This window comes from Rhea americana, unplaced genomic scaffold (assembly GCF_003343005.1).
Source record: "Rhea americana isolate MKP2758 unplaced genomic scaffold, rheAme1 scaffold_365, whole genome shotgun sequence".
Lineage (NCBI taxonomy): Eukaryota > Metazoa > Chordata > Aves > Rheiformes > Rheidae > Rhea > Rhea americana.
In genome coordinates this window covers 68,693-81,794 of record NW_028186496.1, presented here as the reverse complement: position 1 = coordinate 81,794, position 13,102 = coordinate 68,693, and the positions used below count along the sequence as shown (strand labels likewise).

The following is a 13,102-nucleotide window of genomic DNA, read 5'->3' as shown; positions in this document are numbered from 1 at the left end:
TTAACTCTTTCCATGGCACTGCTGCCCTTCACACGCACTCATTTTCATTCTTGCTAACCCTGAATTGGGGAGCTTGTGTCGGAAGCAACAGATATGTCTTTAGGCAGGGGGAAAACATCCCTCTGTGTTGTGCTTGCATTAGCAGAATTAATGATAAAAATACTTTTGTTAATTCAAAAGTGTTTTGTTAATTCCTTGAAGCCATAATTTGGTTTACAGAGGCTCTTACTGAGGGTACACGGCAAATACCTCTCTTGCCCTCGAGAAGATTTTTACAGATTTTTAAAATGTGTGTGTTAAATCTACGGATGTGGTTCAGAGTGAAGAAGCACGAGCAAAGGAGGGGCAGTGTCACACCTCGAAGAGAAGCTTTTGAGTTCTCTAAAGCAACAAGACACGCGTTGTTGTGGGGAATTATGTTAAAAAAATGTGGTTAGGTTAGTAAGATCTGTTAAAATAGGCTTTGCTTTTATGAGGTGGTAGATCATGGTTTTCCGCAGTGTTTGAGTAAGACAGTGTTAACGCTGTCTTTTCTAGAACTTGGAGACTGACTTCAAAATGAGGTGTTATGCTCTGGGTAATTTAACACAGTTTACAAGATAGTTTCAGATAGCCTGGCTAATGTTTGCAGTGATCACCATCCAATCCTCAGGTCTCAGTCTTCAGATTTTTCTGATACAATTGGAACAATAACTTGCTTGAGCAGAACCAGAAAAACCTTGAAGAATTTGAATCTTGACTTGCTTCATTTACTCAAAGCAAAATCAGATGCCTTCCTGGAGCGTTAGTATATACAGCTCTTCAAAAAGCAGCTGTAGCCGTATCTTTTTCGTACATATCCATTTATGAGGTCCTTTGAGAACTTGTCTAGTTCCTGCAGTTACAAAGCTGGGCATAGAGCTTTTTTACATGTTGAGTTTTTTTTATGACTGATTGCTTGGAATATAGCATTTTTGCTGTTTTTTCTGGATTTTCTCTTCTTTTACATCTGATACCTCAAGTTAGGTTTTAAAAAATGAAAGTACTTTATCCCCCAGGGAAAAAAAAAAAAAAAAAAAGGAAAACTTGCATAAAACTTGATAGGCTTCACTGAAACTTCTTCTAGCTAAAAGATCCAGTAGATATTTTAGAATGCAATAAACTTGTTTAGGAGAAGCTGTGAAAAAGTGATCATTTTTCGTCTTCTGACATTGAATTGATGACTTACAGTATGCAAAGACAGCTTGAACAAAGCTCCTGTGAGCTGAATGCATCAGTTCATTCTAACTGTGTTTAAAATTAAATCCACTGAATGTTATCTGATCATAAAGAGGATTTATTTCCTGAGTAAATAAATTTCTGGCTGTTGGGAATCTCGGTATGAATCAAGTTGCCCTGTCATTTTGCATGTTTTGACTTCTGTGCCTGTATTGTATCGCCTTGCAAACGGCAGAAGCAAATGAGACAGGTTGGAAAATACTTTATCAATGCTGCAAGAAAGCTGTGAGTTCTGTGTTTGTGCTTCTGGTGTAATTGGGCAACACCTCAAAGGATTAATATTCCCTGTGTTTCTGCTGAGTCTACTCAATCTCTATTTGTTTCCCGGTGGTTCTGAGGCTAAAGATCGGATTATTTTGGGGCAAGGAGAGGCATTTGGGGGGTGGGGGGTTCTATCAGAATAGCACATTTTGTCTTGAGCATGCTCCTGCAAAGCCAGCATGCTCAGGAGCAGCATTTGTTAATGGAGAGCAGTTTCAAGAAGACCATTATTTTACGCTTAGGACTTCATGATATTTGGATGTGGATGAAAGGCTTTCTGTTAATGAGCGTCTGCTAACCTTCAGCATTGTTAGATATGATTTAATTAAAGTGAGCTTGAAATACAAGAAATTATTATATTAGAGAAGGCAGCTGCTCGTGTGAAACTCTGAGACAAAGCTGTACTAAGCCAGATGGTTATTACAAATTTAACTTTCCGCACTGGAGGAAATATGGCAAGTGCTTATGAGCAAAATTAATTTTTGCCTTTCCTCATGTTTGCTAGCTACATTAATTTAACACATAGGAAATTGAACACACAGGCAGTAACGATAAGCTGCTTCTATTGTTTATCTTTGCAGAACAGAAAAGAGCATGAAGGAAAGAAAACAAGGTGCCAAAAAGTAGTAGAGGAAGGATGGAGGGACAGAGGAACAAGGTGCAAAAACCCAGGGATTCAAACTTAAAGAAGTTTTCTTATTTTCATGTTTTTAGTTTGTGAGCTACATGTGCATACCGATTGTATCCTGTTTGCTTGTAGTGACTGCCGGCAGTGTCACCAGGATGGGCACCAGGACCATGTAAGTATCAAGGCTCATGCAGCAGCGTGGTTGTATGTTTTCAGTGTAAAAACAAGGGATGTAGAGGAGAGGGAGGAGCCTTGGTGTTTTCTTTCTTACACTGATGATTACCAAAGTGCTTTTATTTCTTACACATAGGTGAAGGGAACGTATGACTTTAGAATGCTTCGCAAGCAGTGAGGAGAACTTAAATTGCAATAAATTCATCTATTTATGATGTAGGTAGAAGGGTTACTGAAATGCCTGTGCTGTATATGCCACATTGTAATTAGGGAAAAGAAAAAAATGCGGCATCCTACAGAAATACTTGCATTGCGGAAACTAGCAGTGGAATTGTTTTCACTTTATGTTGAGCTGTTGGATGCATTGTATCACAATATTGGACTATTCAAATGCTATCATGTTCTTCAGGCCTTCTCCAGTCTGTTTGAGGCAAGGCTTTGATTTTTTTCACTGTAAGCTACAAAGATAGTTCTGATCTTGATTTTTTTTTTTTTTAAGAATTGTATTTTTTGATGCTCTGTGAAGACAAAACCCTGTGGGCATAGCTTGATGTGCAAGCTTTCTGTGAAATGCAAGAGTGTTCATGATCATATCTTTACTAAGAAAATACTTGATGTCCTGGTTTGCTGCTTTCTCAGAGCTGTTTGAATTACTCATTTGAAAGTTAGAACAGAGATGCTTCTGCTTCCCATGCTTGGTGTAATGTTCAGTTGTGATGTGTTTTCCTAGGATACGTACCACCACCACTGGAGGGAGGGAAATCTCTCTTCAAATGCTCGTTGTGAAGTTTGCAAAAAAACCTGTGGCTCCTCTGAGGTGCTGTCTGGCATGAGATGTGAATGGTGTGGCATTCTGGTATGTTGGTATTCTTGGGTGTATTTATAAGAGAAATATATTAAATATTAGACTTGGGCTTTCCAGGCAGTGAGTAATTCTGGAGCTGGTGATATTTATGTGTTAGATGGAAAATCTGATTTTTTTTTTGTTTTCTTTTTTGCTTTTTAGTCATCAGAAAGGTACATTTCTTAAAATTACCCTTAAATGTAAATTCCACTGAACTTGTAAGTTTCTCCTTACAAAGGTATTACTGCTTCTGCAGTGTGAAATCAGATTTATTTTTAAATCTCATTCATCATTTAAGGTCAGAGACATGTCATTTTAGTAAGCCTATTCCTTTTTCAATGTAGAATACTCCTGAACTGTGAGCTTTCTTAGTAATGAGCTGTTGGCTTCTGCGTTTTTCCTTTTGCATGACTCTTGATTTCTGTGCACTGTGATGGTATACTTCAATAATCCTCAAGAAAGCCACAAATCTGCATGTACTAGTACGCAGTCTGTTATTTAGATAGAAAAAGGTCCATCCACTCAATACTGCCTGGTGGTGAAGTGTAATTGCAGGGCAAAGGAGCAGCAGATGAGATGGCAAGTGAGAAGTGTAGTTCATAAATAAAATCATTAATCTGCCTCTTAATACACAAGAAGGATCATTATGTTATGGTCATCTAAAACAAAAAGCTAAGGCTCTTCAGGATTTTGGGTATGATTTGAGTTATTTAAAAATAGTTTTAGTATTTTTGTTTTGTTTTTCTAATGTGATTCGTAATTTCTGGGGTGGGGGAAGCTGGCTTTGAAAACATGTAACATGCTACGTAGCCACATGTATAACGGTACACACCTTTATATTTACTATTTACTATTTAATATTTAATATATTTATTTAATATTTTATATATATATATATATTTAATAATGACTGAAGAGATAGCAAAAATACAAAATGGAAACTAGCCATGTTTTGGTCTTGAAGTAAACCACCTGAAACCTCTCTAAATTTGCAAGTAGGGTGCACCTCTGGGAGAAGATACTGCTATTTTCAAGCTCTTTGTAACCTGTCCRCCTCTTTATCCTTCCCCTTGTCCCAGCTCTCCAATAAATATACATATAGAATGTAAGATTCAGGGCTTGAGATTCAGTATCTTAATCTTCTCCAAACAACTGTCTAAAAATCTTCAGTTTTGATAGAGCAGGCTTGTAATACTTGGGATTTCTTCATGTGTTAAGACTTCCCACCGTTAGTTATATAAAAACTTAACAGAACAAATTAAAATTTGAAGTTAAAAGTGGTTTACTGATTTCGCTGAAATTGACGTGATTTATAGAAGGTCTGTATGTGTTCCAGCCTGATTTTTTTGCTGTACCAGTGCATATTGTATTAAAAACATTTTCATTTCTTTTGTGTTTTGATAAGTGCTTACCTGATGTGCTTCTATTTATAGGCACATGCTGCTTGCTACATAATTGTCACACCACAATGTACTTTCGGAAGATTAAGGAATATGATTCTTCCTCCAAGCTGTGTGCGATTATGTTCTCGCAACTTTAGCAAATTGCACTGCTTTCGAATATCGGAGAACTTGCAAACAGAACCAGGTAAAAGCTTTTGTAGCTGATTGCAACTAATTGCTGAGTGTGTTTGACCTAGTSTTATATTTCACTGTAGCATGTGAATCCTAATTTTGCATTGGCTTTTGGTGACATACTATCACCTTTTGCTAATTCTATGCAGTACAGGATAGAAATCCTAAATGCAGACTATGTGCAGAATTCCTCAACTTTACTGTTTAGAGGGCAGGTTTGAAAGTTATTCTTTTAGTAGCAAACATACAAATGATTTGATTTTCCCACAGTAAAGTTTTCCAGGAAACCTGGAGTTAAAACTAGTGAATGGGTTTACTATGCTTGCAAGAATAAGATGTGACTTTTATAAGGAAGAGTTTGAACAAAACCTCCTGTAGTGCTGCAGTTCAGAGTATTTTGGCAAAAATTGAAAGAAGAGTGATAAAGATGTTTTTAGTGCCATTTTGTGTCTCATGTCTAACTCACTATGCGCAGCAGTGATTGCTGAAATTTTTCATAGTAATGCAGAAACCACGCTTAAAAGGGGGGAAAAAAGTATAAACCTCAAAACTGACTGTGTGGTTGGCAGATTAGGGTTACTGTTGCTGTAAACACTTGCTTAGATACATGCTGCTTTTTATTTGGGATATCCTGTATAGAAATATTTCTCTTTCCTCCTTTGATTAAGCATTTGCCCTTTGAAGACTTCTGTGCTAAAAGACATTCCTTTATTTAGCAAAGTAACATTGTGCTGCCATCTAGAGCATGTGTTGGCTTAACAGTTCCTTTAATGCAAGAGGATCTTTTTTCAGCAATTGAAATCTTTAATTTTTTTTGATTAGCRTATTTTTGTAAAGTTTTTCTTTGTGCTTGAATGTAGTAGGAAAGTTTAGGTAAGGTAGGTCTTGGAAATTAAATATTAGGAACTTCTTTTCTCCCAGCCTCACAGGTTGCCCTTGAGCTTTCTGCTTTGCTGTCAGACTTGTAGGACAGCTTTGTGGGGTGAAGGCAGTTGGTTGCTAGTGGGAGCTGTGTGTCCGTATGTGCACATAACATGGCTGTACCTAAGGACCTGTAAAAGTGTGAAAGGGGGAGGAGGTCTTATTTTGCTTGCTTGTTGGTTGATCTGTTTTCTGGTCAGTTTTCCCTCTAATATTTCTTTTTGTTTAGGGTGGTGGGGGCAAAGAAATAGAGCAGACACCCAAGTCAAGGTTTTTTTTAATACTTCCAAAATGAGTAATACCAGGTGTATACAACCTGAATGAACTTGATTTTTCTGGAAGACTTTCTTCTGGAAGTTTTTCTTTTAAATGGTGTACTTTTCTCATTTATTAGTCTTAGGATTGTTCTTTTTTCATTTTGAATCATCTCTAAATAAAACTTTAATACAGAACTGCTTGGATGACAGAGTCCTAGGCTTACTGGTGCATCTTCTAGTCTCTTGCTTCATTATTTGCAGTGATGGAAGAGACTGTTTTCCACCGCAGACTTAGGCTGCGTGCAGCTGTACTAATCTGTGTTACACGCATTCAGGTTAGTTGAAGTAACTGTTTTTTGCCTTCCTGTAGTTAGAATGTGTATCTTGCACACTGAAATTAAAGAGTGAAGTGCGAATCAGTCATTAACTGCTGATCAGGAACAGATATGAAGGGGAATATTCAGTAACTTAATTTAGACTGCTTCCAGAACCTTAATGCACTATTACCTGACATCTTTCTGAACTGGAAGCTGCCTGTGGCACTTGCCATCTTGGTGGGTGTGTTGGGTTTGTTTTGTTTTGGTTTGGTTTTGGGTTAATGGACCGTGGTTGTGGCTCAGCAAATGACATTTGCGGTGCAGTACCTGCCTGGCAGCCTGGTGCTCATATGGTGTTTTATTCTTTCTTCCTTAATTCATGGTGGTTTATGACACTATATTTGAGTACAAAGTACACTCTTACCAAGGTACAGCTTCGGTGTCGCTGTACTTGGCACCTTGCTATGCTTTCCAYGTCTGTCTGAGGCTCACGTAGGACTTCTTCCTGGAGGCTTTAGTCGTTCTGCTATCTGTGCTGGTGCACCGTGGTGAGAGCACTTTCTCCATGGTGTGAACAGTGTCCAGCATGTGGGACCTCCTGGAGGAAGGTCCCTGCCAAAGGCAAAGAATACTGTTGCTGCTCAGCAATTTCAGCCTGTCTGTATTGGTGCTTTAGGGCAGACTAGGAAAATAGGCCTCATCTTGTGTCAAGGGAGCTCAGCGCTCTGGCCAGGAGTTCCCTGTTGTTATTGGTGTTCACAGAACAAACCCACATTTCCTGTCAAAAACTACCTGGCTTCTGGCATATGCTGAAAATCATCAGGATGTGCTACACATGCAGCAGCTCCCTCATGTTCTTCAAAACTTGCTGGAAGCTCCTTGCTTGACCAAGAGGAAACTCAAGACAACTCTTCTGGGAGTTGCTGCTTCTTTTCAAGGGTGAGGCAATTGGCTCTGGGTAGTGGATCTTGTTAAAGACCACATATGTGTTACAGGTATCTCCTGTGTGTGAGGAGCATTTCAATTTTATTCAAGGAGAATTAGCACTTTTCTTGGCCTTTTGGGGGAAGCATCCTACTAGCACACTCACCAACTTGCAGGTTATTTCCAAGGAACTGTAAGGGGATTTTGTAACTAAGTTTTTGTAAGCTGTAAGGTTTATTTCCAGGCTTTTGTAAGTGATGCTTGTCTGTCACTGTATCCAATCTGAGATGGGAAACTTGCAAAGAGAACTTGTCCTCCTCTGTGATAATGCTGCGTGAGTAGCCTGATGTGTCACTGATAGGACCTCAGAGACCTGGTTATCCCCAGGCTGGTGCTGAATCGAGCAGTGGGAGAACTATGGTCTTGGTTCGCTTGTATTTGCCTCTGCTGGCTCCTTTTCGCTACTTTTTCAGTGCAGGGAAGAGCAGATGGGGTCTGCTTTGGCGATCCTATCCGCCCTCCTGCGTGGGAGTCTGAAAGGAAGTGTCTTCTGATGAACGAAAGGCACAGCCTCTGCATTGAGAGGAGGGAGAAGCACACACAAAAACTCTTGTTTTCTACACAAACTCTTACTTGAGGAGGGCTTGTTAAAATTCAGGAGAGCTCATGATATCCTGCTGGTACTGTGCACTGGGACGAGTTGAGAGTGACTGTATAAACCAGCGTAAACTTCCACTTGATATTGTCCGTTTCAAGCATCTCTTTCTCTGCCTCTGCTCTGCAGGGCTCCTGGCATGGTGTAGTGCCCCTTCTTTCAAGAGAAAACATTAAATTTCATTGCTGTTCGTGTAGATTTCCCTGCTCCCCAAACTGAGAGAAAGAATAATAAAAGAAAAATGTCCACTTATTTGTCTAAACTTGAGAAAAGGGGAGGACTGGGAACAACTGGGAACAGGGGGATCTGCTGCCTCGACTCCGTGTTGAAAATCATACTTCCAAATGGTACAAACTGATTTGAGACATCTGTTGGGCAAATGAAACTGCTACTGTGACTGTGCTCTCTTGACATGTTGTTTCCTATGCTTTCTTCAGTGGCCTTTCTCCAAAGGATTAGTAACAGACTTTCTTGGACCTAATTTAAAGTTAATGCTTTAGAAAGCCTTTTTCTTCTTAATTTGAGTGATTTGTCAGTCTATCCATGTCTTCTAAAAAACTCTTTAATATTTTGCATTTTTTCCTTCATTCCTGCTGGAAATTGAACTGAAAGACATACTGGTCTCCCTTACAGTACTGTTTTATGATTCTTCCATTCCTTATTTTTCTGTTCATTTATTTAATTATATTTTATATAATTTTTGCCTGAAGCAAGCTTCAAGAAGGCATTCATTTTTCTTGCATTTCAGGGTGTTTCCACACCATACTGTCTAAATTTCTGTTCAATTAGAAACTTAATCTGTTTGTCACTCTATAATAGGGAAAATATTTCAACTCTTCTTCATCTTCTTCTTCTTAAAAACCTAATTTCTGAACACCATTACTGGTCTTTCCTGCAGTCTGTTAAAGTATTACCCAAATACTCAACAAGTTACCTCCTCTCCAATATTCATCCTCCTAAATAGCCTCTCTGACAAGCTGTAATTCTGGTTCTTGGAGGGTTTTTGTCCACTGGGATTCGGGTTCCATTAATACCTATTTCCCTCTTAGATCTTTCTTTACAGACTTCTTAAATTTTTTGCCTCAGTTTCTTGCCTATGCTCCCACATCTGCAAGGCATCTTTCTTGTGAAGTTGTTGCCTGGCTTATATTTTGGGGGAGCTTTGTGTGCATCCCAAGACAGAATGGGAGTTTCAATGGACAGGTTAGACTCTATGAATATCACTTTATCATGTGTATGGTTTGGATTAATTGGCTTATATTCCATCCTGTGCTGCTGTTGAAGAAGAAAAATGTATTGCTTTTGTGGATTTGCACGAATCTTCCTACATGGGACTGAGTGTGTCAAGAAGGAGAATGCAGTCAGGATGTGACCTTCTGCAGAAGTAACCTTACTGTTGGTAGCTTTTCTTTTAACCATTTTTAGATGTTTTGTGTGTAATAGTAGAGGCTGCACTATCATCTGCCATGTTAGTTCTTAGTGATAGTGATGAACTGCTTTGAAAGTCTTCTACAAGGGTGAAGTAATTTCTTTTTCTTTGCATATTCATTTGTTCAGTTACTGAAATTATTTATATAATTCATACTTCTGACTGGAAGCCTCATACTCCAGTTCCTGCAAACTCATTCAAGGAAATGAAATGTGCCTTAATCATAGGCAATCCTCAAGGCTTGATGAAGTGATGAAATACCCTTGTTGTAACAGTGAAGCTAATAATGTGGAAGGATTTTTAGGTATGGCACCACTGTGGTTATGTGACTATGCAGGGTTTTGTTTTATGCTGTTTTTAAAGTATGAATTTTTATCTTAAAATCACTAGAAGTTATTCTGGTGTTAGTCTTCTATGAAACCGTTCTTAAATGACAACTTTTTTTTTCCTGCGTCATTCAAGTTAATAAAGAATTCTTAAAATGTTTCTTTTCCATAGATGAAGATGATGATGTTGATGGATCAACACAGGGGTTAGCAAAGGATGTCCAAATTTCAACAGATTCAAGTAAGCAAAACTTTACTATGTGAATGTTGACTCATGCTAGTCTTTATTCATATAATCTTAATTTGTTTTTCTCTATGAAATAAATAGGAAATGAATATTCTTTTAAGGATAGGTGTCAGTTTGGGGTCCTGAGTCTGGGTCCATCACATCAAGGTCTTATCAACTCTCTCATCTCTATTTTATTTTGATAGATTATTTTGGCATAAATGTCAGTCTGTTCATTAGCCTGTCAAACAGATCACAAAAGTAGACTTTCCCCAAACTTTCTTTCTACAAGTCAGTACTACAGCAGTAAATTCTTTCTGAAAAGAGTGCACCTCATAAATTAGACATTTCTCTCAGTGTAATAGTTGAAGAAAGAAATCATGGTGGTCACAATCCAGAAATAAGCAATCAATGTAATGGGCAGACAGCATGTCTTTTTCCAAGTCTTTGCCTTTAAGAGAGCTGCATCTAAATCTTACTGAAGATACCAGGTGCATTTTTAGTTTTTCTCAAGTGTAGTCTAGTAAAAATGAATATATTCTTATGCATCAGGATTGGGGTCAGCTGGCTCCTTCTTATACAGTTAAGTTCTCATAGCTGTGGAGATTTCAGAATTTGGTATTAGCCACATTTTTACTTTTTTGAAGAATCTGCAACTTAAGGGCAAAACACCTCCCTGACTATATCCTTATTAGAAACTAGAAAAACATAATACTTTATCTTATGTAGTTACATGAGTGACTCTCAAAACAGAAATTGTAAAACAAGGAATATGACCTTTTTGCTTGTTTCTTTTAGTGTAAAGTTCTTGCAAAATCAGTATTCTGTTGGTGAAAATGCTGTTCTGATTAAAAAAAGAGAAAGCATGCCTTGGCTTAGTAAATAGTTAACTTAGTTATGGAAGTGATCTCATATTATGTATGCTCATGTTTCACTTTTTAAAATTTGAAGCTGAAGTTATGATGGACTACTGTGCTTCCTTATTATGAGGACCAAACTCTGAATAACTGTGGGTTATCTAAGAAACTAAGCAACTTTCACTTTCCCCGGTGGTAGTTTTAAGTGACATAAGTGGCTGAATGTCAGGACTTTTGTCGTTACCAGCTAAGGCTAATTTGTTTAGTTGTGGCTGTTAAAGGGCACAAGATAAGTATCTAGATATTTCAGTTGGCCTGGTAGAAACTACTTGTACAGGGCAGTTCAGCTTTAAACAGCCTTTCTAAGAGAAGAAAGAAAAAGATGTGAAAATTCGTGACTGCAAATAGACTTGAATTTGCCTTTTGTTGTTGTACAGTGTCCATTAGCAAACTGGAGAAAGCAGCAATAGATTACATGTTTTCAAAGGTTATTGTGGGGGAAAAAAAAAAAAAAAAAAAAAGCACTGCATTTCTGTTATACTTAACAGTGGTATTAAAACAGATTGCTTCCCCTCAGTAAGTTTTCGCAGAACAGGCATCAGTGTAGATGCACAGTAGCTTTATATGGTGTGATTTAGAATGCTCAATATTTAGGGAGTGTTTTTTAATTTCTCCTTAAAAGCGAGGCCTTGACAGGAGAAAAAAAATTATGAAATGTTTGAACACACTTTTAATTAAATTAGGCATCACCGAATCTGGTAGCCCAGGGGAAGTGAGGCTAGGATCAAGGCTGAGTGTGCACTGTGGGTACCCCCACGTGCACACATGCACATGCGTGCACACACACAGCTTTGGTTCCTGGGCCGCTTGCCCTGCATGCTGTACAAGTCCAGCTGGGTGTTTGCTAGTGGTTGCACGCTGACATACACACCCATTTGCTAGCGCCAGGACACACAGGCCGTTTCCCGCCATGGTCACTCTCCAGTGTGGGGCACTCTGACCTCCATAAACACACGCACTCACAAATATAGAGAGCCCATCACCCAGGAAAACAGTTAGAAATTGAGTTTAATGAGAAGACATGACAGATGGTGGTGATCAGGCACAGGGTACAACCAGACAAGCATCCTGACCAGTCAGCTTACGTGCAACCAGCCTCTTTTTACCCCCTCATGCCTGTTTCCCTACGCTTGTTTCTCCCAAAACCACCTTGATCCCTCCCCTTCCCCACCTGTGGTCCTCTTAAACATCCCATAGTAAGTTTTGTACCAACCCCAAAGGCTCTTTTCCTGCTTCCTATAATGAATTGCCCCCTGTGCAGAAGTCCCAACTCAGTCTTTAAGGTGACCTGGAGATCTGCTCCGGTTTACCTGTGGTGACAGATGTCACCCCTGGACAACAAGGCTGATGGCTCTCCATGCTCCTTTGTGCTAGAGGCATAACCTAACAAATTAAACATGACAGAAGCATAATCATGGCATGTTTGACCTCTTATATCTATTTCTAGATAATACCACTTATGCAATAGGAGCAAAGCACAAGCTATTCATTAACTTTTGTATGTTGACTTGGTATATTTGCCACATCTTTCAGTATGTTACCACACTTCCCTTCAAGAGTGTCTGAACTGAATTATATTCCAAAAACTTGTAGTTTTTCTTAATTCAAAATTTCCATGCGTTAAAGATGTGYATCTTTTTAAAACAGTGAAAATAATTCAGAATAAAATTGAATAACCTTGACTTGTAAGGAGATACTATTACTTTAAGAAAGAAACAAATAGAGAGTGAAAAGACTGTAGATTGATACTAGAAGAAAGTTTAAGATAGTGGCTTGCATTCTCTTTTGTTTTCTTACTCTAGCATGATTGTTGCATGCAATGGAAAGTTAGATTCAAACCTTAGGCTTGGGAGCTTAGATATGTTTTGTAAGTCAGCCATGAAATTTGGCCTAAGAAGATATTCAAGCCGAAAGTTTAAAATGACCTTAAAAACAATCCGACCTTTTTTTTTTTTTTCCTGAGATGATTGATTTAACAGATGTACAGATCTGTTGAAAAAAATTATGAGCAAGTTTAGAAAAGGATTATGGATCCTTGTGCCTGGGAACATGAGCCAACTCCTAAGGGTTTGTGTATGCAGGGAGTAATTAACTTCAGTTGAACTGAGCACTATGGGAGTAGTAAGATAAACACTGTATGGATGCCTTTGTTGCAGTGTGGTTAGTTTTCTTGCTTGGGGAAAGAATTAGGCCCCCAAGACCACTTTCATACTAAAATAATTGGGAACGTATAAATGATAAAACTGTTCTGTCCTGACAGACTTCAGGTAGGTTTGTGGAGGGAATAAGGCAGGGGTTTGAAAGCTCTCTGCCACATCAGATTTCTGGTACTCCTTTGGAAGTTTCTATCGTTTTTGAGGTGGGATGTTGAACTAGGTTTCAACCAACACAT

General features: G+C 38.5%; 1 protein-coding gene across 1 annotated transcript in view; it reads left to right on the top strand.

Annotated features, from left to right (window-relative positions):
* Nucleotides 1-13,102, top strand: part of DGKQ (diacylglycerol kinase theta) — a gene marked incomplete at its 5' end in the record, with an annotated part of 102,067 nt that overhangs the window by 37,461 nt on the left and 51,504 nt on the right. Inside the window, 4 exons of the mRNA XM_085312442.1 lie at nt 2,233-2,318; nt 3,051-3,176; nt 4,598-4,751; nt 9,740-9,808. Of these exons, the coding sequence (XP_085168568.1) occupies nt 2,233-2,318; nt 3,051-3,176; nt 4,598-4,751; nt 9,740-9,808 (435 nt within the window). The remainder of the gene's footprint in view (nt 1-2,232; nt 2,319-3,050; nt 3,177-4,597; nt 4,752-9,739; nt 9,809-13,102) is intronic.